The 25,876-nt window shown below is 43.4% G+C and overlaps 1 protein-coding gene across 1 annotated transcript in view; it reads left to right on the top strand.

The window, feature by feature from the left end:
• LOC119434868 (nose resistant to fluoxetine protein 6) overlaps positions 1–25,509 on the top strand; it is a 44,230-nt gene extending 18,721 nt beyond the window's left edge. Inside the window, exons 7-15 of the mRNA XM_037701915.2 lie at positions 4,033–4,126; positions 4,829–4,915; positions 7,039–7,204; positions 9,917–9,999; positions 10,491–10,613; positions 21,399–21,519; positions 21,940–22,129; positions 23,271–23,413; positions 25,048–25,509. Coding sequence (XP_037557843.1) covers positions 4,033–4,126; positions 4,829–4,915; positions 7,039–7,204; positions 9,917–9,999; positions 10,491–10,613; positions 21,399–21,519; positions 21,940–22,129; positions 23,271–23,413; positions 25,048–25,302 — 1,262 coding nt within the window. The 3' untranslated portion in view covers positions 25,303–25,509. The remainder of the gene's footprint in view (positions 1–4,032; positions 4,127–4,828; positions 4,916–7,038; positions 7,205–9,916; positions 10,000–10,490; positions 10,614–21,398; positions 21,520–21,939; positions 22,130–23,270; positions 23,414–25,047) is intronic.
• Positions 25,510–25,876: the final 367 nt, after the last annotated feature.

Here is a 25,876-nt window from a genome sequence, read left to right on the forward strand (position 1 = left end):
ACAGACGACTATCTTCTATCTTACCTTCCTGAATTTCCGACAACATTCTTGATTGCATCGATTCATGCGACGACTGGTCATCTTAATGAAGTCAGGGTGATTAAAAAATTATTAGAAGAGACAATCTAGAAGCATCTTTTATCAATGGAAAAGTAGGTATTATGTACTTTTTACAACATAATTTTACATTTCAACTGTTTAATTATAGTCTTACTGATTGTCATTGACATTTCATGCGAATAGCACTTCACTTATCCATGTAACACCGCGAAACTAAAGCAACCTTCAGCCAGGCGCAGTGTCCTCGCTATAGATGACTGAGCTATGTGCCCGTAAGGTAGATGTATTATGTGCTTCCTGCAGCAAGCCTCAAATAAGTACGTATTTGGACGTATCAAAACCTACAATAATTCACTATTGGCACTCTTTAATAGAGAACAGATGCCCATTATGCCAGTGGTGATTAAGCGGTAGAACAATTTCATAGGATGATATTATTACTACGGAAATCAATTCTTGTGTTGAGCATTACTATTTACACCATCCTTTAACGCGCCTAAATGTCTGTACAACTGACATACAGATCATTAACTTCGACAGCCATAAAAACGTGTACTTCCCTTCAAGCGTCTTCAGACACGTAGCCCTCAAACTCATCATCCTCGTATCATAGGCATGTCGTATCTCGGCTCTGCCAAGCTACTTTCATGAAAGCATGAAAGTAGCTTGACAATTCTGAGCCTCGCCGTGATTTTACTGCAGCCAAATAGTAAACACCGTCATCTCCTCCTTTAAATGCGAAGCATTTCTTGGCGAGCATGTGCCACTTTGAGAGTATCTATCTATCTATCTATCTATCTATCTATCTATCTATCTATCTATCTATCTATCTATCTATCTATCTATCTATCTGTCTGTCTCTCTATCTATCTATCTATCTGCTTCTATCTATCCAGCCGCCTACGCCTTGATGCTTTTATGGTCGTTTGGTTAACTTGGTAGGTACCAAAATTTACATAGTATGACAAGAGTGTAGGACAAACATAAACGATAGGTCACGACATGAATATCATGACATGTGTGTCATGTAGGTCATGAAACAGCCGCCAACGCCTTCGTGCTCTCATGGTCGTTTCGTTAACTTGGTATGTACCAAAATTGGCACACTATGACAAGAGTGTGTGACGAACATAAATGAGAGGTCATGACATGCGCGTCATGTAGGTCATGAAACAGCCGCCTACGTCTTGGTGCTCTCATGGTCGTTTTGTTAACTTGGTAGGCTCCCGGCACACCGCTTCGCATAACATCGATTGCCACAGGGCGTGGGATCTGCCGGCTTTTTTCGTATAGCGAACGTTACCACAGTTTCCTTCCTAAAAAAGAAAATAGGGGGAGGAAGGAGAGGGGGTGGTGATGAGGCAGAGACAGCTTCGATTAAAAACAAATGAAGACGTTGCCGTATTACCGACAGCACTCCTAACAATGTAACCTGCATACATGCCCCATTTAGAGGCAACTTGTAGGGTGGAGCACAAACTGCCCTGTGGCTGCTGCCATAGTCACAAGTGCCGAACAATAATAAATTAGGAACTGTCATCGAAAGCGCAAAATGTCAAAGATGTAGTTCGAGGGTAGTTTTGCACAAGATCGAATGCGAAGCGGTGGCAATAAAAGAGAAAATTATCAATCGTTTCTTCATTACGCAAAAAAAAGCACTTGGAAGCTGGAAGGTTCCCCTCGCCAGCTTGGACTTGGCATTACGCTTCCTGTTATGCTCTCTCTTGGGCTGTCGGCACTAGGATACCGCATTAGGAACGGATGGGATGTCATATTTAATTTTGTAAGCGAAACAAACATACCACCATGTTAATTTTCTCATAGTTAATTTTTTCTTCAAACTGAATATAAAAAATATTAATGGCATCTATTCTATATGATAGACCAAACATTAATACGAACAATTATTATCCATTTAATATCTTCTTAATTTACAAAATTCGTTTTAAGCTTTCTTTCTTTTTTTTTCTTCTATCCCCCGATTCAGGTTCCCCGTAGTGGGTGCAGCCAAATCCTTAGGCACCAAACCTAACCAAACCAGTAAAGATAACAATTTAGGAATGTAATTCTACAGCGGAATCTGGTCAATCTTACCTCATATTCACGAGAAAGGCATCGATCCGGGTGTCACAGAAAACGTAAATGCTGGAAATTGACTTTAGACATTAGCGTTGATGACCCAGAGACGTTTAAAGATAAAAGCTGCCTCAAACAAGCATTTGTCGAAAGAACAACAGGCGGAAGAACACAGAGAACAGGTCCAACCAGAGACCGCAAAACTAGAGAATCGACGCACTGTTCTTAGCGATTAATTCATAATCATCCCGTGGTTCCGTTTCTTCGTCAGGGCTTCTTCCTCTTACAAGCGCTGTGCCTTTCGCGAGTAGTAGTAACTAGTCCGAATACTCTGTTAGTGATGAAATCACAGCTTCTTTCTTTCTGTTTTTCAAATACTTTTAAATGAAATTATGCCTCGTGAATAGAGCGTTGGTTTCAGGCGACCAAAACAGCACGCTTCCTTTCATCATATTTTATTCTAGCGGTACGTAAATTCCCGTCAACCTCGCTCAACGCGGATACTCGCAAGTCCGCTTACGAGGCTGTTCCTTGCCTTCGCCCAGTGGCTTGAGCAGTGGCGTGAAAACGACTGTCAAGAACTGATGCCATCTCTTTGAAGTGCAGTCGAAACTTCAGTCGAATGCGTACCTGTAATGTTTTCGACCATGCTAGGTCTAACAATGTCCGCACAGCGGAGTCATATTATCGAGATGTGTAAACCGACCGGAAGATGCGAATGTATGCTTGCAATGCATTCTTTCTCGGCTTGTGAATCAGTGTCCTATTTGGCCCATAAGTTTACGTGGAAGCTACCATGGCTATGGACGTGTTGCATGGCAAGTAAAGCAGGCGCGCGCCGCAGCTCTCGAGCGCAGAGGTCTTTGGCTCGTTGCCCGCCTACGGAGCATGTCAGAAGAAAATCTTCACGCTGATAGCATTGGCTGCAGCCATAATGCCTCCTCACTCACTTGATTCTGCAAAAAATTATCTCTGTATGATGACTCACCTATGCACGATGGCGTTGCAGCTTGCAGTTAGTTCCCCTAGCCCGTAACAGTAGCTTCATCTTTCTTCTCCCACAGCCATGGTTCAGTCTAGGCATAATAGCGCTTAATTTCCTTGCCTCTGCACCGACCCAACTCACTGACATGAACTTCTTTTTAAAGCTACTTCGTCGTCGCGAGTGACTGCGTTTGTTCACGCCGTCTGTCCAGGCTTGTTGGCCGGTCACATGACAACGGGCTGATCTCAAGCGTCCGACAACACACCCTTCACTGCTAACACCACCCCTTACGCGTAAAGGTACACATTAAAGTGAATTTAAATTTTGGCTGTATCGTGTAAACCAAAGTGCAAACGCCTCTACCGCTCCTTCCTTACACCAGCACCTCCCCAATGAGGAATTGTGACGCGAGACCCACTTCGCGCTCGAATGTCTCGTTGTCGACATCTGTCGCCTCCATCCTGTGGAACTAAAACACAACTAACCATCCTTAGCCACCCAAATTTAGCCATATCTAAACGGGCTAAGTAACGTTCGTAACGCAGCCGAGGCAAGCTAAAGGCATCGTGGGACTCCAGTAGCGGCTATTATAACGAATACAACCAATAGCCTTACGGATATTGAATCGAGCTGGATGCATCATCAGCTCGAGGCCCTTTTTTAACGCTCGTTTTTAGATAACAATGCCTAAACGTGCATGAAATTGATTCCGCTTGCGATTCCGAGCTTTCGATTCCAAATTGAGGACGCAAATGAACCGGGTATATAGTAAAATCGTCTTTTGCTTCCCTTTAAATGGTGGAAGCTTGCAAACGGTCGGCTAAGCGGTCGTACACGGTATATTTCACTGAAACTGCCACATTACGAAAACTTTAAACACTTATAGACATCTTCATATGTTCTCCTGACAGCCCGCATGGTGAATGCGCTGCATTATGCTGACAACATCGGTTTTTCTCTTGTTATGACTGGATACTTGAGTGTAGACGTTTTCTTCTTTTTGAGGTAAGTGATATTCCATTAAACTCATATAAACTTCAGTATTTACCAATCGAACAGAACATAAGAAAAGTAGCTGAGCTTGTGATTAATAGTTTATTTGGAATGTGAATGGGGTCGATAATATTTAAAACCTGCTTTTACTTAAGATTAAATTGTGAAAAGCGAACGATATAAATTAGTAAAAAGGTTTCGATTTGGGTTTGTTAGACATACAGCCACAGTGCTAATTCACCACCTTGTTTGTGTGTCCAGTACATAGCCTGCGTGCGTGAGCTAGTTGCGCCATATCAAACAATTTCGTAACTGTTACAGTTAATGTTACTAAGGAATACGTGAGTGCATATTAATTTATATAAGGTGGACGACGCCTGCACGTATCTAGTTGGAAGCAAGGTAACCTTGCAAAAAAAAAAGAGCTCAGGAATTTCTGATGCGAATTTTAATATATATATATTTTTCCAGTTGTTATGCTATACGTTCTAGATTCATCAAGAAGAATAAGCTATGGTCAATCTAAACTAAACGCGAAACTCCCTTCACTATCATGCATGGCAGACCTGGTTAACACTTCCACATCAGTAAAACTCAAATTTAATACTCCCGGTCATGCATAGTTACTTGCAGAGTTGGGAAAACAGTCATGCCGGAGACAAGCGAACACTTGAGCCCTTGCTTTAATGCGCGTTTTTTTTTTTTTGTTTTCAGTGGCTTCCTTCTCGCTTACAATATTGAACCAAAGCGTGACAACATACTACTGACGGGAATTATTGCCATCGTTCGGCGTCATATTAGGTAAGTTAAACTACTTTGCACTGGAAGTTAGCAAATCAACTTAAATATTCCCAAGAGCACTGACACATAGAATGGTTTTGACACAACAGAATCTCAGGTTTCGTAAGGAAAACCACAAGTCCAATCACGAACATAAAAGGGCATGCAATATAATCCTACGTATAATGATGTTCCAACGTGGCTGTATGTATGGGCGTCTCTTTGTCTTGTACTATTTTGCTAGAGACACGTTATTTGGCCTGACTTAATTCCGATGTATGACCACCCTTACTCAATTTCTTGCTTATTGCTTTACTCAATAAATAAATAAATAAATACACTGAAGACCGCATCATTAACTGTTGTTTTTCAGAACATAATGGAACATAATAATGAAAAGTGTCATTTGTCGCATGAGGGGATTGCATTGCGCCACCTTTTCGATGCCTACCTTTGATTTCCAATTAAATATACATGCACGAATTTTTTTCTGCATGCCGATGTAGTGCGCGGCGGCACAGATTTTCTCGGCACCGCGCAAGATTGCACTTTTCGTCATCATTATAAATGGGTGATAGCAGTTCACATTTTTCAGTTCACTGAGAGCATTTCCGTCTGTTACATCTCGAGATAGACGAATAAATTTGGGCTAGTTAGTTGGTGTTTCAAGGTTTCTTAGTAATCCAATCAAAAGAAAGAAGAAAAAACCCCACATTTTCCAGAGAAATCACTCAGGGACAAATAAACAAAAAGTTAGGAGGGCAAATGGCAAGGACACTTAAAATACACAGCAAGAGCTGTCGCCAAGGCGATACCAACCCTGGGTGCGCGCTGTTGAAGTGGGAGCCGGCGCTCGGCTTTTTCCACATATCCGGCCACTTTATGCTTGAGACATGAACCACTAAAAAATGATTACGAAAAAGTAACACCATCTTCTCGCACACGTAGCTTTAGAGCCGCGCAGTAGGTTCAGTCCTGCGTTACACTTGCAACATCATGTTCACATTTAGTTCGCATGGCATGTAGACCGAGAACACAGAGACGCAGTCGGTGTGTCGATGACTGTGGTCATACTACAGTTTCAAATCGTTCGAGGAGGTAATACCACAGACAAGCACTGTTTGCGCTTCTGTGGTACAAACGAACCGAAAGTGCAACAGACAGCACAAAGATTATCCGTTGAGCCTCTTTCGTTACATGAGTGATATACTATATTGTGGTTTAGCCTACAACGTGTCTGATACGGTTTACTAAAAATGCATCGAGTGCTTCACACAAATTCTTACTTTCATTTCAGCTTTGATGGTGAGATCTCCCATCACTAGAGCTTCTTGTGCACTTGAATGTGGCATACTAATTGCATACTTCCCTAAATACCAGTTCAAAAAATAACTAGTTCAAAGCCTGAAAAGTAAAGTCAGAGATTTCCACATAAATACCATGTATGCATGGGCAAAGTAAACGTTTTTTAACAACTATGTGATGACTTTAATTAAATCGTACGAAGAAAAATATCTACGATACCTTGTTAAGAACTACCTCATAGACCTCCTAGATTGCCGATACCGCATTGGCGATGCTGCATTGCCGATGCTAAGAACTATTTAATGGCATTGTAGCGTAGGCCACTAAACATGTGAACAATATCGGCCAATCAGTCACTAGAATGTTGTATAGAGCTCTTGTGATTCCGAAGGTGATTTTTGATCAAAACCTATTAGGTTATGATAATTTATTATTATTGTTTCTCGGTCTGTTCAGACGCCATCACAAATATTTAAGTGTAGCATCTCTTCAGTGACTACATGGTTAGTGTGATCACGTGCACTGATTGTGTGCTTAGCACACGTTATTTGCTCAGTGTGTCTACCAATGCGTCCACCTGTGACTCTTAGTGTTTAAGATTATGGCCGTGTATATTACGAAGAAAACTTTTCACATAACGGCAAATACTAGTATTAGCAGCGATTTTTTTAACCATAGGTGCCGGGAAGCATAACGAATACCTTCTATGAAAATCTAAATAATTCTGCTACAGCTTGAAGAACCGGCTGTTGTATGGAACCCTGTATGGAACTGTTGAATGGAAGAACCGGCTGATGTATGGCCACAAAATTTTCGCATTCTTTTTTCTTTTTCTTCAGGACAACAGCCCCTGTATTTTTTACCATGGTGTGTTGTTTATTGGTGCCACAACTCGCATCCGGCCCTAATCTGAAGCCACTGATGGAAAAATTTTACTATGAATTTCGTAATCAGTGGTATCATATATTGCTCCAGATACGTAACCTGTACAGCGAAACTGAAATTGTGAGTATTGAACTCTTTTCATTTATCGTACGCTATACTGTTAATTAGTTACGTGTCGGCATCGTGAATATTCTTTACAGGAAAAAGCAGAGACGAATGATGTAAGAATGGGGAGGGGAAATTTCAAGATCTAGATTTGCTTGCATACGTTATAAAATACTGTCGAAACAGAACTCTTTGCACTTACCAGGGCGCAAAAAAAAGCTAGTTGAGTTTTTCGAGAGTACCCGGACACAATTCGTCCTGTTGGTGCTTGTAGTCTTTCCTCTGCGCAAATAAAAAAGACAAAGAAAACACAAAAAGTGTGCAATATTCTGAGAATTTGCCATCTCCGTCATCCGCATAAAAAGGACGCGCCTATTGGTGTTTACTGCTAGTCGCCAGGAAGGTTTTCCTCTTCTGCGTGCTTCTGCGGGCACGGTATGCGTGCTGGCGACGACATACTTAACTGTGTTCCACAAGTGTATAATTAACGCACAACATACACGGCGGCACGTATGTGAGAAATAAGCGAACGTCATTAAGAGCTGCGCCATCAAACTTTTTTTCTTCTGATTCGTAGTATTATAGCTAGAATTTTAGCGCTTCACTAAAGTTGGATTTTCTGACTAGATATTTAGTTTTTGATGAATCATGCTCCCTCGTGCATATGGACAGAACTTTTTTTCGCATTCGCTCACTTTTTTAATTTGTGCGTGACGTCCTAACGAAAATTAAGCACCCGTCTATTGTAAACAATTCCTTGATGTTTATTACAAGCATTCCTCTGTCCCTTCTCTAGTTCAAAAATTCAAGATCTAAATAGAAAGAGCCTAAATTTTGGTTACTGCAGCACTACTGCAATTGAATTGAATAATTAATTAATTCATTCATTCATTCGTTCATTCATTCATTCATTAGCTTTAACGTCCCAAATTAACAAACGCAGGGTACATGGGAGATGCCGTAATGGTAGGCTACGGACTGATTTTGACCACTATAGGGATCTTTTATGTGAAACGAAAGCCTAGTAACACGAGTGTTTTGCATTGCCACAATGTACTGGAAGTATCAAGAAAGAAAAAATGACCAACCTCCCGATGGTAGCTTGAAGCTAGAAAGGAAACTCACACGAGTTTCCTGATAATAATGAGTTTCATGACAGTATCCTGATAATTTCCACGCAACTTATTTGCTTATTCAATCTTAACGTGCTTCGAGTTGTCAATTAATTTGGTTTCGTCATAGTATCTGCTAGTCTGTGGTTACCTTGCTTGGTAGAGTAGCATTCCCGGAAAAAGCAGCACTGCCTTGTTCGATGCACGTGCAGATAGATGGGGTACTAGCACAGGTGCACATCTATGACATTATTTCCAATTCACTTCTCCATTTCACAGATGAGAAGTGCAGGTGGCAGAAACAAAAGGCTTGTCAATCGACATTTTGACTGGAACCCTGCACCCTTACAGACAATCGCTAGCAATGCGACAGTTATGACTAATATCAGTTAAATATATTAGAAAGCACGAAAACTTTGATACTAACAAAGCAGACAGCTAAATCATCACTTAAGAAATGCAAATAATGCACACGTAAGGAGCATACGTTGTGAAGTATAAGAGATGTTCCATATTTTGCTACTTTAACATTAATTAGCACCAGTACATCACAATATTACGTTTTAAATGCAAAACACATTATGCTCCATTTCTAGTACAAAAAAGTCTCTTGCAGTTTGCTGTTCTTCGCACATGTAGAAGTAGGCTAAATTGCATATGCAGAGAAGAGAGAATGCAGTACTTCAAATCCTCTGATTTTCCAACATTTCCTGGCGAAATATATCTTGATAAATATCGCAGGGCAACCTAAGTGACAGTGACGGTTGCACAAAAGAGCATGTAAAGAGCAGGCGTCTGCACGATAGCTAAGTGGGTATCGTCCAACGGACACAAAGCCATTTACTCTCATTGCTCTACACGAGCACAGACTGAGCCGAAAGATTGCTCCCGGTTCAGGACGGGTTCGGATCAAAGCACCGTCACGTTGGTCAGACAGGTTGCATAAAAGTTTAAACTCGGGTGATTGGTGGTGTACATATTGTTTGTGTGTGCCACTGTGAACGTTTTCGTCAACGGATACTACAAGGTGCAGAGGGAGTATTACTGCTCGTGAAAGTGCACTGTCTATTGTTCTTAATGCGTCAAACTTTACACAGAACTTCTTCCTTTTTTTATACAATTTAATTCGTCCACAAAAGCGCTAAATGTGCTGGCTTTTCTCTAGGTGTTTCTTGCCACTTTTTTATAACAAAATACCACTGAAGGTTCATAGCTCCCTGATTATTTCGCGAGTGCTAAATTTTTGCCATAATAAATCTTAGAGCGAACTATAGAATGGAACCGAAACATTTGAGATAATTGAGCAATGCAGTGTGATATCTCATATTTCTGCGAACACACATCACGCACTGCGTTCGAGCGGAAGAAAAATGCCGTTTGACGCTTGCAGGTCCACAGGCGCAAATATTTGAACTAAACAATAAAACGCGATTCACAGGTGAGGTAACTGCGGCGAGCATATTGCAATTAACATCTGTTGCGTGTCTTTCTCCATCTCGTATATTGTTGGCCCCGTTTCATTTCTGAAATACTGAAATATTTTATATTTGTTCCTGAAATACCGTTTAGCACAAAGAAGAGAACTTTTATGAGCGTGTGCTTTTTCCCCGTGCAGGGAATGTTTGGCCACCTGTGGTTCATTTCGGCTGACTTCCAACTATTTCTTTTGGCTTTGCCTACTATCCTCATACTTAAAAGGTAAGGAAAGGAACGAATAAGACTTCTCCAAATGGTGGCGGTCGCGCAAAAAAAATATTTGGTGGCTTCATACCTAACATCTTGCTTTATCCTAAATGCCCTAAAGCACGATGCAGTTCGTGCAGTTTGTCGTAATATGAAATCAAACAATAAACCTGAAGCCTGCACCTGAAGTGCCTGGACAGGTCACGGCAAGTGTTAATTTTCTTTCATTTAAAGTATGCAATAAACCCTTCATGCTTATAATCCATTGTGTTTTTTGACGGCTGTAAACACGTAGTCAATGTTTCTTCAAGCAAATGCCGAATTATTCATGTTAACGCAGCCATTATTCCAAAATAGCCGGCTTCGATTTTACGTACGTACTATTTCACAGTAATCTTTCTCTAAGAGACGCTTGCTGGGAAATAGGTGCCCAGGAAATTAAGGAAAGTAACAACTGCCAACGAAGACCAGGGCGGATCACTCATATGCTTTGCATTTCGTTTCAGATACTACTGGGCCTTAATTTCTGCTTTTTTCAGCTTCAGTCTGCTGTGTTGCTCAGTTACAGCATGGCAGGTGTACAATACACCTTACCCTCCTTTTATGACTCCGATTGTGGCAGACATCAGGTAAATTCCCGTTCAGTACAAAGACCTAATAAGAATGCGTCTGAAAGAATGAACGCAGGTACCCGCCATCCCATGTTCTTGAGCCACAAACAGGGCTTAGCGTTTAGAACAATAAAAAAAGAAAAGAAAAAAAAATAGCTTGCATGAAATGCAGCTTCATAGTTTAGGAGCTGAAGGTTTTGCTTTTGCTATATCACACGCATGTCCAAACTAAAGTCAGCAAGAAATTGAAAACGTTCAGAATTCAGGACTGACTCTGGTTCTACCCGGAATTTTAAAAAATAATAATAAATAAACAACGTGATCGCCGCTTATAATAAAATAATAAATACCCTTCCACTTGGCTCGTATGAGAGAGAAGGCTAGTAATTTTACACCAACTGCTTAGGCAATCTTTCAGTCTTAGGTGACAATCTTATTTTTTCTTTTTTTTATTGACACCTACAGCCTACGAAGGTTGTGGTCTAAGTTTGGGCAATATTTATTTATTTATTTAGTTAGTTAGTTAGTTAGTTAGTTAGTTAGTTAGTTAGTTAGTTAGTTAGTTAGTTAGTCAGTCAGCATACTTTTAAGGCCCGAGCGCATTACAGGAATGAGTGGTAAATAACAAATGTTTGCACTGTAAAAGAAAAAAAAAATACAATCATAGCAAGTAAAGAAAAAATGCGTAGCTTGCACTGGAGGCGCAATGCTAAAGAGAGAGTGGAGCTGATGGGCACCTAGCTATCCTGGCTTTTGGGCTAGGCTAAGCACTACCAAGTCGACCGCAGCATTTCCCGGAATTTATTGATTTATTGGTTATGTATAAAGAGGTCATAAGTAAAAAAATGTGGTTGATCCCTCTTATATAGGAATCGGTATAGAACACGAAAGTGAAACGTGTCTTCACAGAAGTAGTGTAATGTTTATTGCACATTGATATATAATGTCTATTGGTGTTTTTTGGCTAAAGCGCCCTTAGGCGTTGATGCACCCACGCTGACGCCTGGTGGCACGTCTCCTCCATCACGACTACCAACGTCGATGACCATGAGCAACCGTCGTGCATATGGAAGCTGCACTACGCTGCACACGCTAGCACAACGCGAAAGACGAAGCACGTAACTGACCCACTAATACAACGCGCAAGACAAAGCACGTAACTGAATCGTCACCGAGTCAAATCAGCGCGTACAGCGCGTCGTAATTGCAGCCTCCGCGATCAACTTCAGAAACATTTTCAGAGCTAATTGCGGAGGCCACGCTCCGCTGTGCTGAGTACGGTGAACGCCACCTAGGTGGCGTTGGTAGTGCTTCTTGATGCCAGCGTCCCTTCGAATGCTGGCATCGAGGCTATAGTGCCTAGAAAATACTTACTAGTGTGCCGACCGACGGGCATTTCCAATGGGAGACGCTGGCACCGCCGGTGATGCCTTCCGCCGGAGCCCACCAGACGGCGACACTGTTTGGGACCGTGCTAACCGAGCGGCGCATCACGCGTCGCTTGCGCTTCGGATGCACTTCGGATGCGCGTTCGTAAGCGCAGTCGGTTGCGGCGCGTTGTAGCTTTCGAGCAAGTAGCATGTGGTGCCTCCGCATGTCATTGCTGGGTTTCTTTTCTGTGCGCGTGGTTCGCACTTGTGTCTGTTCACGGACGGAACCGAGATGTCGTCGCAGAAAACGAGGCGTAAACACAGCACCTGTTTTGTCCCATATTGTACAACTGGATAGCGCTCAAACAACGAGCAAGTCTCATTATTCAGCGCGCCTGCTGACCCAGAACGTTTTGCCGAGTGGGAGAAGAATATAAGAGGGCAGATCGAAGGCTAACTCTGGCGGCTGTCGCTTGTGAGAAACACTTTAATAATTGCTACATTGAGCGCTCGTTCAAAATTAGTCAACGGTGTTTCGCCGCCCATGAAAATGTGCCCTGTTTAATTACCGTCATTTATGGTAATTAGTTACAACTTGGTGTGAATTTAGCATTTGTGGGCATGTCTCGCATATAATGCTTTACTGTGGAAAAAGGTTACACTTCTTCGGAAACCACATATTTATTTATTGGCATTTTTCGCAGAAACACCCGGTATCGTGTAGCGTTGTAATGATAACTGTGCGTACGCTCGTTTGTAAGTGCAACGAAATCATATTCTTTCGATTACACTTTGCACCTCAACCAACATTCCGCAGAGCGAAACGGGCTGGGACAGCCCATTGGCGTCTGTCGCACACGCGCGCGTTGGCTAGAGACGCCGCTCGGCATAGCACGGTCCGTACGGCTATCGCCGTCTGGTGGCCGCCGGCGGAAGGCATCATTCTCCGTGCCACCGGAAAGCCCGCGGTCGGCACAGTAGTAAGTATATTCTAGGCACTATATCGAGGCGTCGTAGTGCTGAGACCACCGAAGCGTTCACTGTCGGTGCGCGTTAGTGTCATAATGCAGTACTTCTCTTTTCTGCTCGTAGGCGGCGGCACCGCCCCGAGCAAGAGCGCGGGTACACGGAGGAGTGTTAGATATATAAGGCGCGTCTGTGTAGCTCTCTGCAAATGCGTTTGTGGCGCAATGGGTTAAACGCTAGGCGATCTATCGTCGCGGACCGAGAGGTCGTGGGTTCGATTTCCAAATTTGCGTTTCACAGGGAAACATTTTCCTGAAACCATGCTGGCAGTTAGGGAAGAAAGAGTTGTCTTCTAGAAATTCGATTAAATGAAAATAAATAATGTGATCAAGAAGCTTACATGGGAATCTTGTAAGTGGTGTAATTATTGGGAACATATATATTACCTTACTTATGGACAGGAACAACCTTCCATACCTTCCAATCACCGGGAATAATGGAGCACTAAAAATATTGAGCAAAAATTGGACAGGATAACACAGCAGTACACTTCCGTCATTTTTTTGACGTAATTGAGTCACAGCCAGACGATGCTGCAATCTAAATATTACTAATGAGTTTACGTATGCCTATAGAATCAAATATTGTGGGATCCCTAGGAAAGTTCGTACCATTTTGTCAGGTGCTTCGGGATGTGTAGCATTCTTTAAACCACAGATGTTCCGTAGCACGTAATCTTAGGAGCAGGCAACTGGGAACTCCTAGGGCTAGGTTGAGTACACATACACAAATAACCAAGAAGGTGGACGGGGGGACAGCCGCCACCGGGGCCAAATAGGTATAATATCACACATGTCATGCGGAGGTTGCAGATTCGGCTCTCACCGGCACCAAGTTGTCTGTCCTTCTACTTTCCTTTCCTTTTTCTATTATGAAGAATATGAAGCTTGCGACAAATTTAACAATTCATCATATGTAGTTCTCAATGGCGTAGCCAGAAATTTTGGTCGGGGGGGGGGGGGGGTCACGTTGCTGCGTGGCCTCCTCTTTATAGAATTTGTCGAGTGATTATTATTATTATTATTTGATTTGTAAATATATATACAGGAAAGAAAAAGTGAGGAGCAAGGCTGGAAACTGCCACCAGAAGGGGCACAACGCCTGCTTACTCTTCAGAAAGGACGAGACAAACATAGAAAGGAAAGATAGAAGGGAGGGGAGGAAGGAGGAAAGAAAGAGCGAGATGACAAATCTCAAAGAATAAAGTACAACATACAGTGGGGCCCGTCCCTTCAGGTCATGCTACTAAAGAATGTAAAATAAAAGAAATAGTTGCTGGGTTACAAACGTGCCCCTAAGTTCGTTGCTTGAGAGCGCGATGAGCTTGATCACGTCGAAGGATCAAATGCACGAATAATAACTGCATTGCCATTTTCAATGCCATTGTGTTTTAGATGCTGCAAACAAATTATTGAACGCTACGCACGGTCAAGTAAAATTTGTTTTTTTTTCATAAAAGAATATATTCGTTTGTCCCAAAAATTGTGGCAGAAATAACTGATAATAATGCTCCCGCGTTTTTTTTTTCTATTTATTAAGTAAACAAAATATCACACGAACTTTAGGACTATATTAGTTCGAAACCAGCAAAGCAGTGCATGTAGCTGATATGAAAAACGTAAAAACCATGAAACGAACAAGTTGAGGACAAATATTTTGATGAAACTTTCTCATTCAAAAACCTTGTTTACATTTTTGTACATATGCAATGGCCAGGGAAAAATCCTCAATGACGCTGTCCTTCGTTGCAATAGATTGCGCAGGAGCAGCTGTTACCGGTCGTGCATTGTAATTACACCGAGATTATAGTCGCAAGAGTGAGTACATACAAAAATCAGGAGTTCTGCAAAATATACATTAGAAATGCGAAGGTAGAATGGAATATACAAATGCGAAGATGCAATTCTCGATAAAGGACAAAAAATTGTCACTGGAAACAAAGTTCACTGCTTGTAAACACAAAAGCTCGCAACAAGATATTTAAATATACGTATAAGTCTCCAGTAAATATACGTATTTAAGCAAACGTCACCGTATATAATGTGTCAAATAAGACCAATAAACATGTTGCGCCGTCACAGATAGTAAACTTTACGCATAGAAAGACAGAAGATCCAGGCAAGAACAGAACTGTGATCGCAGCAATCGTGATATGTACTTGGGCCATGCGGCGGTCGCGACAGCACCACATGGGTAGAATAATAGAGGAATAATGAAGAAATCAGTACAAAATGTGTAATTTAGCAGCCTGCAGAGCGGGAACAAATATTCTACACCCAATAATAAAGAAGGGTATGGCTTCGGTTCAAAAAAGAAGTAAAAGCAGGCAGCTAAAAAGGAAAGGACAAACGAAAGCCACAGATGATGCGGCAAGTTGAACTACCCAATATCCGAGTGTGTTTGTTGGGACACGCCGCGTTGGCCGGGCTTTCAATGAGAAAGGTCGGTCAAAATGGGTTATTGCTGTCCTCGTAACTTTCGTATTCGCATGATAATTTTGAGCATGATGCTAACTGTTAGAATAAAAGGTGAAAATTTCTGCGGTTTTAAAAGCTAATCAACAGTCATACGTTTTCATAATTACGAGTTTACGGACCTGAAGGAACAGAGCTTTTTACATGTATTGATTTTATTGCGATAGAAATTATATCGCCACTTCAACCGGATTTCTGCCGTCGCCATCGCCGTCGCCGTGAGGTTCCGTATAAAGTGCAAGGGCGATAACATCGTCGCCGCGCGCCGTATGCGCGAGCGAAAGCGTGCGGGGGACACGCGCTATCACGGAGAGCGAACTCACGGCGGAAAGCAAACATGACCGCCGCGCGAAAGGCCGTGGGGGTATGGGAGGGAGGGAGGGAAGCGGGGCGACGCTGTGCTGCTTCACCAAATGCTTATCTTGCAACAGGGCGCAAGGGAAACTGGCCACTCAATCTACCACGCGAAAGCAAGAAAGCGGGAAGGCAGTGCGGGAGGGAGGGGGGGGGGCAGCTTCTCCTCTGCTAACAACTTCTCCTCTGAACAACTCCTCTGCACTTTGCCCGGCGGTGGCGGTAGGCCGCACCGTCTCTTATCTCCACACTGCTCTGACCTTTGTATGTGCTGTGCATTCGCCACTCAGTTTCCGTTGAAGCAATAGACTGCGTGAACCTTCTCCCGCTGCGGCGGCTGCGCTTGCTGCCAGCGTTTTGACAGTCGTTGTCTGCGGTCATTCAGTGTGATCTACTGTGTTGGCTTGTGCGCGCTGACACCACGCTTGTTAATTCAGTCAGTAAGCGAATATGTGTCCAAGTTTATGCAGCCGATAAAACTACTATCCCTACTCCGAATAGCTCTCTACTAATTTGCTGTCGCAATTGATGCTTCGTCTTTCGGGCGAAACTGCGACATTTTTTTTGCGGCTTCGCTATCTAAGGGACAAAGTTCACTCGGCGGGGAAGTTTCGCGAAGCAGTCAATAACTTCGGACACGTTGATGCCGACGTCTCTGTGGGCGTATACAAGCGCCAGCCTAACCATGCGTTCCTCAGACATTGTAGAGCGCAAGTAGCTTTTAGGAGGAGGAAACAACTCTATTTTGTTAATTTGGCTTAGTGAGGGGTGGCTACCAGTTGATGCCTTACAGCCACCTCCTCAGCTCTTTTGATGGCCGGCAGTTGAACCTCCAGGTTCGGGTTCATAAGTACCGCTTCCCACGCTTCAGGCAAGGGAGCGGCCAGGAGATCTGGTGGGGGGGGGGGGGTCTTCCCTGCAGTCCCAGAGAATATGATTTAAGGAGGCTATGGACCCACATAATGATTAGTGTGGGTCTGTCAAGTCAGGGTAAAAGTGTGCATCTATTTGTGGGTTGGGAAAGGAGTGCGTTTGGAGTCGGCCGCCAGGTGACTTCTTGTCCCTTGGTGAGCTTGGGATGAGGTGGGGGTTTTGCCCGTCTTGCCAGGCGGTAGTGTTGGGCAATATCGTGGTATGTGGTCAGTGGCTCGCTGACCAGGCCCCCTGTGTCAGAGACGGTACCGACCACTCGGTTGACGAATCCTCGAGCACACTGGTGGGCCGCCTCGTTCCCCGGGTTCCCTGCGTGACCAGGGACCAATATCAATTCAATTGGGGTGGGTTCTTCACCATCTTGTTGTTTGAGGGAGAGTAGGGGATGCAGTTTTCGTAGCGCGGCTGGGGCCACGGTTCCACGTGCAAAGTTGGATATGGTGGTCTTTGAGTCGCTGATTATAGCTGTAAATCCGGCCGCTGCAGCGACGACAACGGAATCTGTTCCGGTGCTAAAACCTAAGAACACTCCTTCGATGTGGTTGGCATCCATGTTTAGGTACCTACGTCACCGAAGAGCCGGCACAGAATAGGGTCATATTCTGTGACTCCAAGGCAGCCCTTCACAGTATCAAGTCAGCCTTACATCACAGAACTTACTAGCAGATGATATCCGACATCAGGGAAGTACATCACCCTGCTCTGGAAGCAGGGCACAGCATAGTCTACCAGTAGAATCCTGCTCACTGTGGCAACATTGGCAACGACATTGCTGACAGGGCTGCCCGATCTGTGCACGAAGACACCCAGAAGCGTCCAATACCTTTGGCGAGGACCGACACTGCTGCCAGGGATCTTCGTATGCTTGCACGCAAAAAGTCACACGCTTTCTGGAGTTCAAGTGCCTTCAATTGCCGATTGCATAAGCTTGACCTTTTGCTACTGCTACAACTGCGGCGAAGCAGCCTTGCTGTACCGCTTATCCATGGCTGGGAGTGGCGTCCACGAACGCTTACTCCTATCGTATGGGAATGACCAAGAGCCCAAGTGCGACTCCTGTAGGTTCGAGGAAACCATCGAGCACCTATTGTGTACCTGTCCTCACTACGACGTACAACTCCTCTCTCTCAGGTACAACTTTAAACCGACTGGACTCGAGACTGTTCTCTGAGTCAAAGATACTCGGACCGTGGCTACAACCGTCACTGGCACAAAAAGCGATTCGTGCACTAGTACAGTACTTGAAGTGCACCGGTTTGAGAGACCGCTTATAGTGTCCCTGTACATCGTCCCACGTGTTTACTCAGTATTCACTCTCTCCCTATTTTCTCTTTCTATCCCCCCTTTCTCTTACCCCTAGTGCAGGGTAGCAAACCGGATGCTCTTTTGGTTGAACTCCCTGCCTTTCCTCTCCTTGCTCTCTCTCTATCTGTTCGATTCCAGTAATATCCGTCGTTTCGTTATCAAGTATGAAGAAGCAGCCTGCAGCGTTTACTTTGGCGTCTAGGCTTTCTTTGATAATTTCACCACAGATTTCTTTAATTTGGTTTTGTACATCTGGGCTTCTTCTTTCTGGGGTTTTACGTGCCAAAACCAGTGCTGATTATGAGGCACGCCGTAGTGGAGGGCTCCGGATTAATTTTTACCACCTGGGGTTCTTTAACGTGCACTACAACGCAAGCACACATGCGTTATTGCATTTCGCCTCCATCGAAATGCTGCCGCCGCGGCCGCGATATGATCCCGCGATCTCGTGCTCAGCAGCGCAACATCTGGGCTTAAATACGAGGCATTACTGGGGCAACTTTCCAAATGGTTCTTCAGATATGTATCTCCGCAATCAGCTCGCATGCGAAGAAGCGCTCTCAAAATAACAGTATTTTCAGCGGAGGCTTTGCTTAAATCCATAGGGCCACTGTCCCTATGACCATGAAGAGCCAGACCTTGTTGCCCGCAAAAAAGAACTGCCTCAACATTAGGCCGTTAACTTTCCTCTGTTTTCTCTTATTTTACTTTGGTCCAGATGATGAATCACATTGGGCGGGCTTCCTGAAAATGTTTGGAGAAAATTATCAGCTGCCAGCTGACAGTCAAGCTGATATTTAGCATTTTCGTATGTGTGGAAGATTGCGAGCGCTTGCTTCCATTTCTGGAACGGCTTGGACACAAGGGCTCCAGTGCGCGCATGTTGGCCCAAGTTTATAAGAACATTAAAGCCATAAAGTTCCAGAATTGAAAATCTCAAGCACACCTTTGGAAATAAATGTCAGTGCACCTTTCGCGTCAAAAGTTTATCATAACTTAACACCCATAAAGTTTCGGAATTGAAATCCATGCGCTCCGTAGATTCCGCGGCCGCTGCGAGATACCGCAACGCGCCTGCTCGCTATCGAAAAGCCCTTGAAAGTTTGTGCTCGGATGGGGCTCCTTGCGTTATGTGACTGCAGGTGCAAGCGCGTTGCCACGAAATCCAGCCCGTGTTCGCAATGTTCGTGCCGAAATGTCTTTTCGAGCGTGAAAAAGACATTGTAGACAAAATCCAGAATGATTCCCGGCGCCGGTGGTTGTTTTGGTCGGTGGTGCATGCCAGCATGAAAAAATGTCGGGGGGGGGGGGTGGCTGAAGCCCCATCGCCCCCCCCCCCCCACCTGGCTACGCCCCTGGTAGTTCTACACTTGAATTTAGGGAGCAATAAATGTGCACACTATCCTTTAATTTGTTTCATTGGCTTTCGGCCTCATATGCATGGTAATTACTAAAAAACAACCTCGGTTCTCTCATAATTCTCGAACATTGGAAATGGTTTCGCAGTCGAAGTCACTTCTTCACTCGCGAGAAAATTAGAACGAAAATTTATCCTCCGTGCTTCCGTCATTGGGTGTAGATAGAGGGTATAGATGAATATTGTGTTGACATTTAGCGGTACGTCCTGAGAAACTGGGGCTTACGTTTGCTAACGTTATCATGCAACCTATTTACTATTTTGTCAGGATTAATTGAATTGCGATGGATGTGCGTACGTCTAATGTTTGTAGCCGACCAAAAAAACTGTGAGAAAGACTTTAAATAAAACTGGAAATATCAACTTCCGTGGCTTGCTGCCTCCGACGGTAATGCTGAAAAGAAACCCAATTTCTAATTGAGCGAAAAAGAAGCAGCCCAATTGATTCCTGCGTCCCCACAGCTAGCCGATGTGAGGAAATTGCATGTGTTCTCCTGTGCGCGTGTCGCTGCAAGACCACATCAGTCAATTAGTCGTAAACTGTGCTTCTATTTAGGATTCGCCTACAAGTCTCGACGCCTCATATTCGATCTGCAGGTGTCTTGAATATTCTCATTATTACGGCGAAAGAAAGCCTGAGGTGTTTATGTTGGCGGCGCCCTTGGCGTGCCATTGGTGGTGACCTTGGCGAAACTGGGCCGTGACGAAGTATGGACGACACAGCAAAAAATACTCGGACTGACGTCACATTTCTCAGCGAGGTTTCTGCAAACAAAGTAAATTAGTGGCATTGAAAAGAAAATTTTGTACATTTCGACCTGGGCGGAACTCGAACCCGGGCCTGCGGGGTGCGAGAGGAGCATGCTTCCCTGAAGCCACGGCTGCTCCACGGATCTGGCTTACTAAAGATGTACCTAGTGCGTGCGTGACTGCACACGTTACGTCGCAGCCATCTCGCTGACTAAAGATGTAGCCTAGTGCGTGCACTAACATGCTGCATTTTAGGTACTTAGTAAAGTCTTCATATGACCCTCCACGGTGGCTCAGTGGCTAAGGCGTTTCGCTGCTGAGCACTAGGTCACGGGATCTAATCCCGGCCGTGGCGGCCAAATTTCGATGCAGGCGAAATGCAAAAACGCCCGTGTGCTTGCGTTGTAGTGCACGTTAAAGAACCACCGGTGGTTAAAATTAATCCGCAGTCCTCCACTATGGCGTGCCTCATAGTCAGAACTGGTTTTGGCACGTAAAACTCCAGAGAGAAGAAAAAAGAAAGAAGTGTTCATATGTGGCATTCAGGAGGTCGTCCTTATTGTCACACATGACACACCCGATTGTATAACTTAATGCATTTCCAATATGTCTTAGAAAGAAGATTAACCCCGATTGCATAACTTCATATATTACCAAATGTGCAGCAGGCTTTCGCCTTCTTGTGTTAGAAGAGTGTAACACCTGGCGAACTTTTATTGCACTAAAAGGGAATTTTAGTTCTTAAGTATTTCATTTCGGTTTCATGTGTTACCTTAGCTGGGTGACGCACAGTTTATGATATTGCGTATCGCAGTGCGAATATTGTGATCCAATTTTTTGCTACGCCGTATAATCAGTTTTGATAATTCTTACATAACGTATGCCACAGTTCTATAATTAGCCAAATTCTTTCATTTTACACGCAAAACTTACGTCGGTTTTGGAATGTAACATTTATTATATGCCTAAGTCTGCAGACAAATTATCTCTTCAATCCGCTCCGACCACGTAATATACCTGCCACTATTTCACTATACTTTGCACAGCTTGAACGCAAAAAAAAAGAAAAGAAGCTTCTTCTTTTTTTTTTCATGTGCAGTAACTCATAAAATACTGTTTATTTCGCGCATGTTCAAAGTGAGTCCAGTCTATAACGAAATATCTTCTTCCTCAGCATCCTCCTTGACACACTGAACTACGTGTACGTTTTACCCTTTTATCACGGGATGTGCTACTTCTCAGGATGTGTGACGTTCTTGTTGTTGAAGAAATATGGGCAAGTCAAGATATCACAGGTGAATAAAAATATAAGCTTTTATCTACTCTGCTTCACAACATTCAATGTTTCGTTTTCATTATTTAATATAAGCGCACAGCAAATAGCACTTTCGCCTGCACTCGCAAACATTATCTTTTTTATCTTCACTTGAAATATAAAGACACGAAAAGAACTCCGTGTCATATAGGTACTAAAATGTGTTGCACTGGAGCTCGTTAAGAATCTTTACGGAGAAAGGCTATTTTCGTCAAGCAGTCAGGCCGCTCGCTCCCTTATGTGTCTATTGAACCCACGTGTATTATCGATTTCAGCCGACATGTGCTAATGCTTTATTTATTTTCCTTTTATTGTTGTTCTTTAGTAAAGAAAATATTACTGAGTATACTGTTGGCAAACACTGAATGCTGCGATGTTTTCTGTCGTCTTCCTCTTTAAGACGAAGCAGATTGGAATGTGGTGCCTGACGCTGACCTGTGCCCTCGCAACATTGTTCCTAAAATATGACTGGAACCGTGGCCATGGTCCCACCGGAGAATGGATAAAAATTCCGCTAGCGTTCATCGAAAGGTTGATGTGGTCATTTTGCATCGGCTGGACAGTATTCGCTTGCTCAACAAGAAGAGGAGGTGAGAACGCTAGCACGCATTTGTGAAGACTGATTTCCCTAAAAACAATAACACATTTAAAGTTGACGAGAGCTCTATAATCATGCTAGTTTTCATACCGACGTATTACTGTTTTCCGAAAAGTGCTGAAAGCAACACAATGTTTAACTATTGCTCGATAGCTCAGTTGTTAGCGCGTTCGCCTCGTAGCTGCACATTTCCGCAGCAACGCGAGTTAGATGGAAATGCTGGGGGAAGTTTCATTTTTCTTAGCCGTATTGAACTAACCGTGAAGCTGAGAGGAGGTGGCCTGATAATGACGACGACGTATCAGAAAGGACGGACACAACAAGCCCAGTTTTGAGCTTTTAACTGCCGTCGTAGTAAATAGGTATATCAGAGTGTTTTCTTTGGCATGCGACTTTCAGTAGTTTTATTTACAATTAACAACCGAAGCTTATGTTCAAGGGGCCAGTCGGCGTGCTTTGACAATAGATATTTGCACCGCAAACGTTACTGATACCCAGTGGGGAGGCGAAGTTAAGCGATGTAGACACAATAATCGTCCACGGCGCCAGTGGTAATTCTTAAGATCTACGACACCAAGAGGCAATTTCAAAGTTTGCATAAGAAGAAAATGGTGAGAGAACTACACAGATGTTGATGCAAATAGCCATAGCACGTCCACGGTAGAAGAAGACGAGTTGGTTTTAGGGGATCATTGCGAGAGGCTATGCGCGCTTTGTGAGCTTTGGCAGTGCCGATTGTGCTGGATTGTGCAAAAAGCAAAGTATTTGGCGCCCCGTTGCCTACATAAATGAACATACACAACCGCACCATAAACCGTGACATCAAAAACGTCGCGTTGGTGGTCCTACTATTGCATGAGGATGCAAAAATAGCGCGATCTTACACGGAGATATAAATTTTTCCCACCGTACCACTGCAGTTCGTGGGTGCACCTGGGCATGCCACCAAAGCGTCCTACTGGCTCAAGCTCTCAAATTACTTCAGTGAGAGACTGTGGTTGGTGGGCCATCAATTTGCAGGTTGTTTTGTAGGATGCTTGAAATGATGCAAATTAGCATGAGATGCACATTATAATAAGTATGAAAGTTGCAGCTGCTTTCATAATCAGTCTCTTTCTTTTCTTTCCTTACAGGTGTCCTGTGGAGTTTCCTCTCTTGGAGAGTATTCGTTCCTCTCAGTCGCCTATGCTTTGGAATATATATCATTCACGTACCATTGTTTTTTATCAAGTCAAACATAGCCCGGGAGCGGATATTCTATTCTCACTTTACCTTGGTGAGCTGCTTTTCTTCTCAATTCACTGAAGTGCGACGCAAATTTTGAATGTCCTTTGAGCGCTGAAGCTTTCTGCTGGAACTGAATGGCAGATGATTTCAAACCACTTTATATGCGATACTTGAAAGGCGTTAAGGCACTGTGTATCAGTGGCTAACAAACTCTGATTTGGTGTTTGTCACAGTTTGGTGTTTTGGTGTTTGTCACAGTTTCTGTGACTTAGGGAGAGGATAGCTCTAACTGAAGAATGTTTAATGTTCACCGGCAGCGTAAGTTCTTGCCGTATGCGAGATATAACTCACATAATGCACAGAATACCAACTAAGGAATTGTCGAAAGTCAAGACACAGAGTATGGGATCTTTATACGGAAGCCAATGTTGCTTGAGTTCATACGCCTCATTTTACAACGGACTCATCCAAAGCCCTTCTTCTTGTACGCGATTATGTTTTGCAAAACGGATGAAAATGTACTTAATAAAACTGAGCAGCTCCTATAGAACGTTGTATAGGAGGGACAGATTTATTGCATGGTGGACAAAACACAAACAATTCTAAATTATTCCGGAGTGCCTGCCTCCTAGTGTACAGCTTGAATTCGAATTTATTTATGCAAACAGCAACTAGTACGTAATATTTGTAAAAGAAAGCAGAAGAATTAATCATGAATTTATCAATAAATAAATGAAAGAAAATAGCACAAAACCAAAGTATCAACTTGAATAAACATTGGATGCAACTTAGGCTATTTGCTTAATGCAATAACTTATTACAGAATAATGGTGAATTGAGCGGGTTGCTGGAACTTTATCCAGACGAAAAAAACACAAAGTCGGCCAACTACACATAACAGGCACTGACTCAAGACAGGCACCGAACTCGGCGCTTGTCCTCCGGCCATTTGCTGTTGTTGTTGTTGTTTTGTTGTTGTTGTTGTTTTTTGGCCTAGTTTGCGATGTTTTGTTTACAATAATTAATTACTGCAATGCAAAAATATTCGGTTCCTGCCCCAGCCATATGATGCAACCAAGTAATTTGTTTATTTGCTGATTTGTGAGGCCTTTAAATTATATAAGAAATACACCTGAGTTTATGTAACGTAAGAATTGCTATCGCTCCAGTTCTTTTCTTATCATCCACCCCTCACGACCGAACGATCGTGGTGATAACGTAGGCGTAGCGCCACCAAGACCACACGGGAATGCGTAACGGAAAAGAATTGCAATTCGTTCACTACGGTATCCGGACCCTGGGCCCGCAAGGTTCTGTAGAATGCCACCTTCCTAATTAATGGTGTCTAGGGCGGCCAGCGCGGCTGGAAAGCAAATTTTTCGATCTGCCGAATGTTTCGCACATGGGAAATTTCTCCCGTTTCAAGAGCTGCTACTAAATTATTGCGGTGCTTAGGCTGCGCATTCTGCGGCTGAGACTGTTCATTTAGGCCTTTTATCTTTTGTTTGAAATACCAAGGCGAGAAACGCAAGTTCTAAACCGTGCAATATGGCAGTCCTAGAGACATCAATATATTAGTAACACAGATTGCTTTTAAAGAAAGTGGAACAAAATGAGAATCACAAAACTTTATTACTCTTTTTCGGGATTGAATTCTTCATTGAACGTTCTTTTTTTTTCTAGGTGCTGCAAACGTTTGCTGTGTTTGTGGCATCGGCACTTCTAAGTCTTGCGATGTATCTTGCCTGCGAAGCACCAGTGGGCCGTCTGGAGAAGATGTTTTTGATGCCAAATCGTAAAGAAGGAAAAGCTCACTATATTTGTGCAGGAAATCAAAATAACGATATGCGAAAACTTCCGTGTACAATAAAGGACACTGAGAGCGGGCACACAAAGGAACTAAAACAGAGCATTAAAGACTACTCCAGTCGTTTGTAAAGGATTAAACCAGCGTCGTGTATTGATTACGCAATTACTCTCGGTACGGTGTCGTGCATGTTTGATTCGTTTTTAACGTTTGGTGCCTAAAGTACTTTAACCTGAGACCTTGTTTACTATGAGCAAGGCCCCAAGCACTCTAAACACCACGGCCAATTCTTGGCACGTCCAGTTATAGTAACGTCGGTGATATATAGAATGGATATGCAAGCGATAAAATTAGAACTGTCGAAGTGGGTGGAGAAAAATGATGTACTGTGGGACTTCAGAATGGGTTGAGGCCGGGCGGACACTTGAGGATAATATGTTTGTACTAAGTGCACATAGATTTCAGTAGCTCAGAATAGACCTTTGTCGATAGCACCAAGGACTGAAACAAGGATGTACTCTGTCTCCATTGTTGTTCACGCTTTATGTTAAGGGAATAGAAAGACGACTGGAAAACAGCGAATTGGGGGTTTGATTTATCCTACATGCGCTATGGACCAATCGCGCAACAAAAGGCTCCCGGACGGATTTATGCGGAAAACATAGTGCTACTAGCGGAAAGTACAAGATATTTACGGACACTTGG

Source organism: Dermacentor silvarum, chromosome 1 (assembly GCF_013339745.2).
Source record: "Dermacentor silvarum isolate Dsil-2018 chromosome 1, BIME_Dsil_1.4, whole genome shotgun sequence".
NCBI lineage: Eukaryota > Metazoa > Arthropoda > Arachnida > Ixodida > Ixodidae > Dermacentor > Dermacentor silvarum.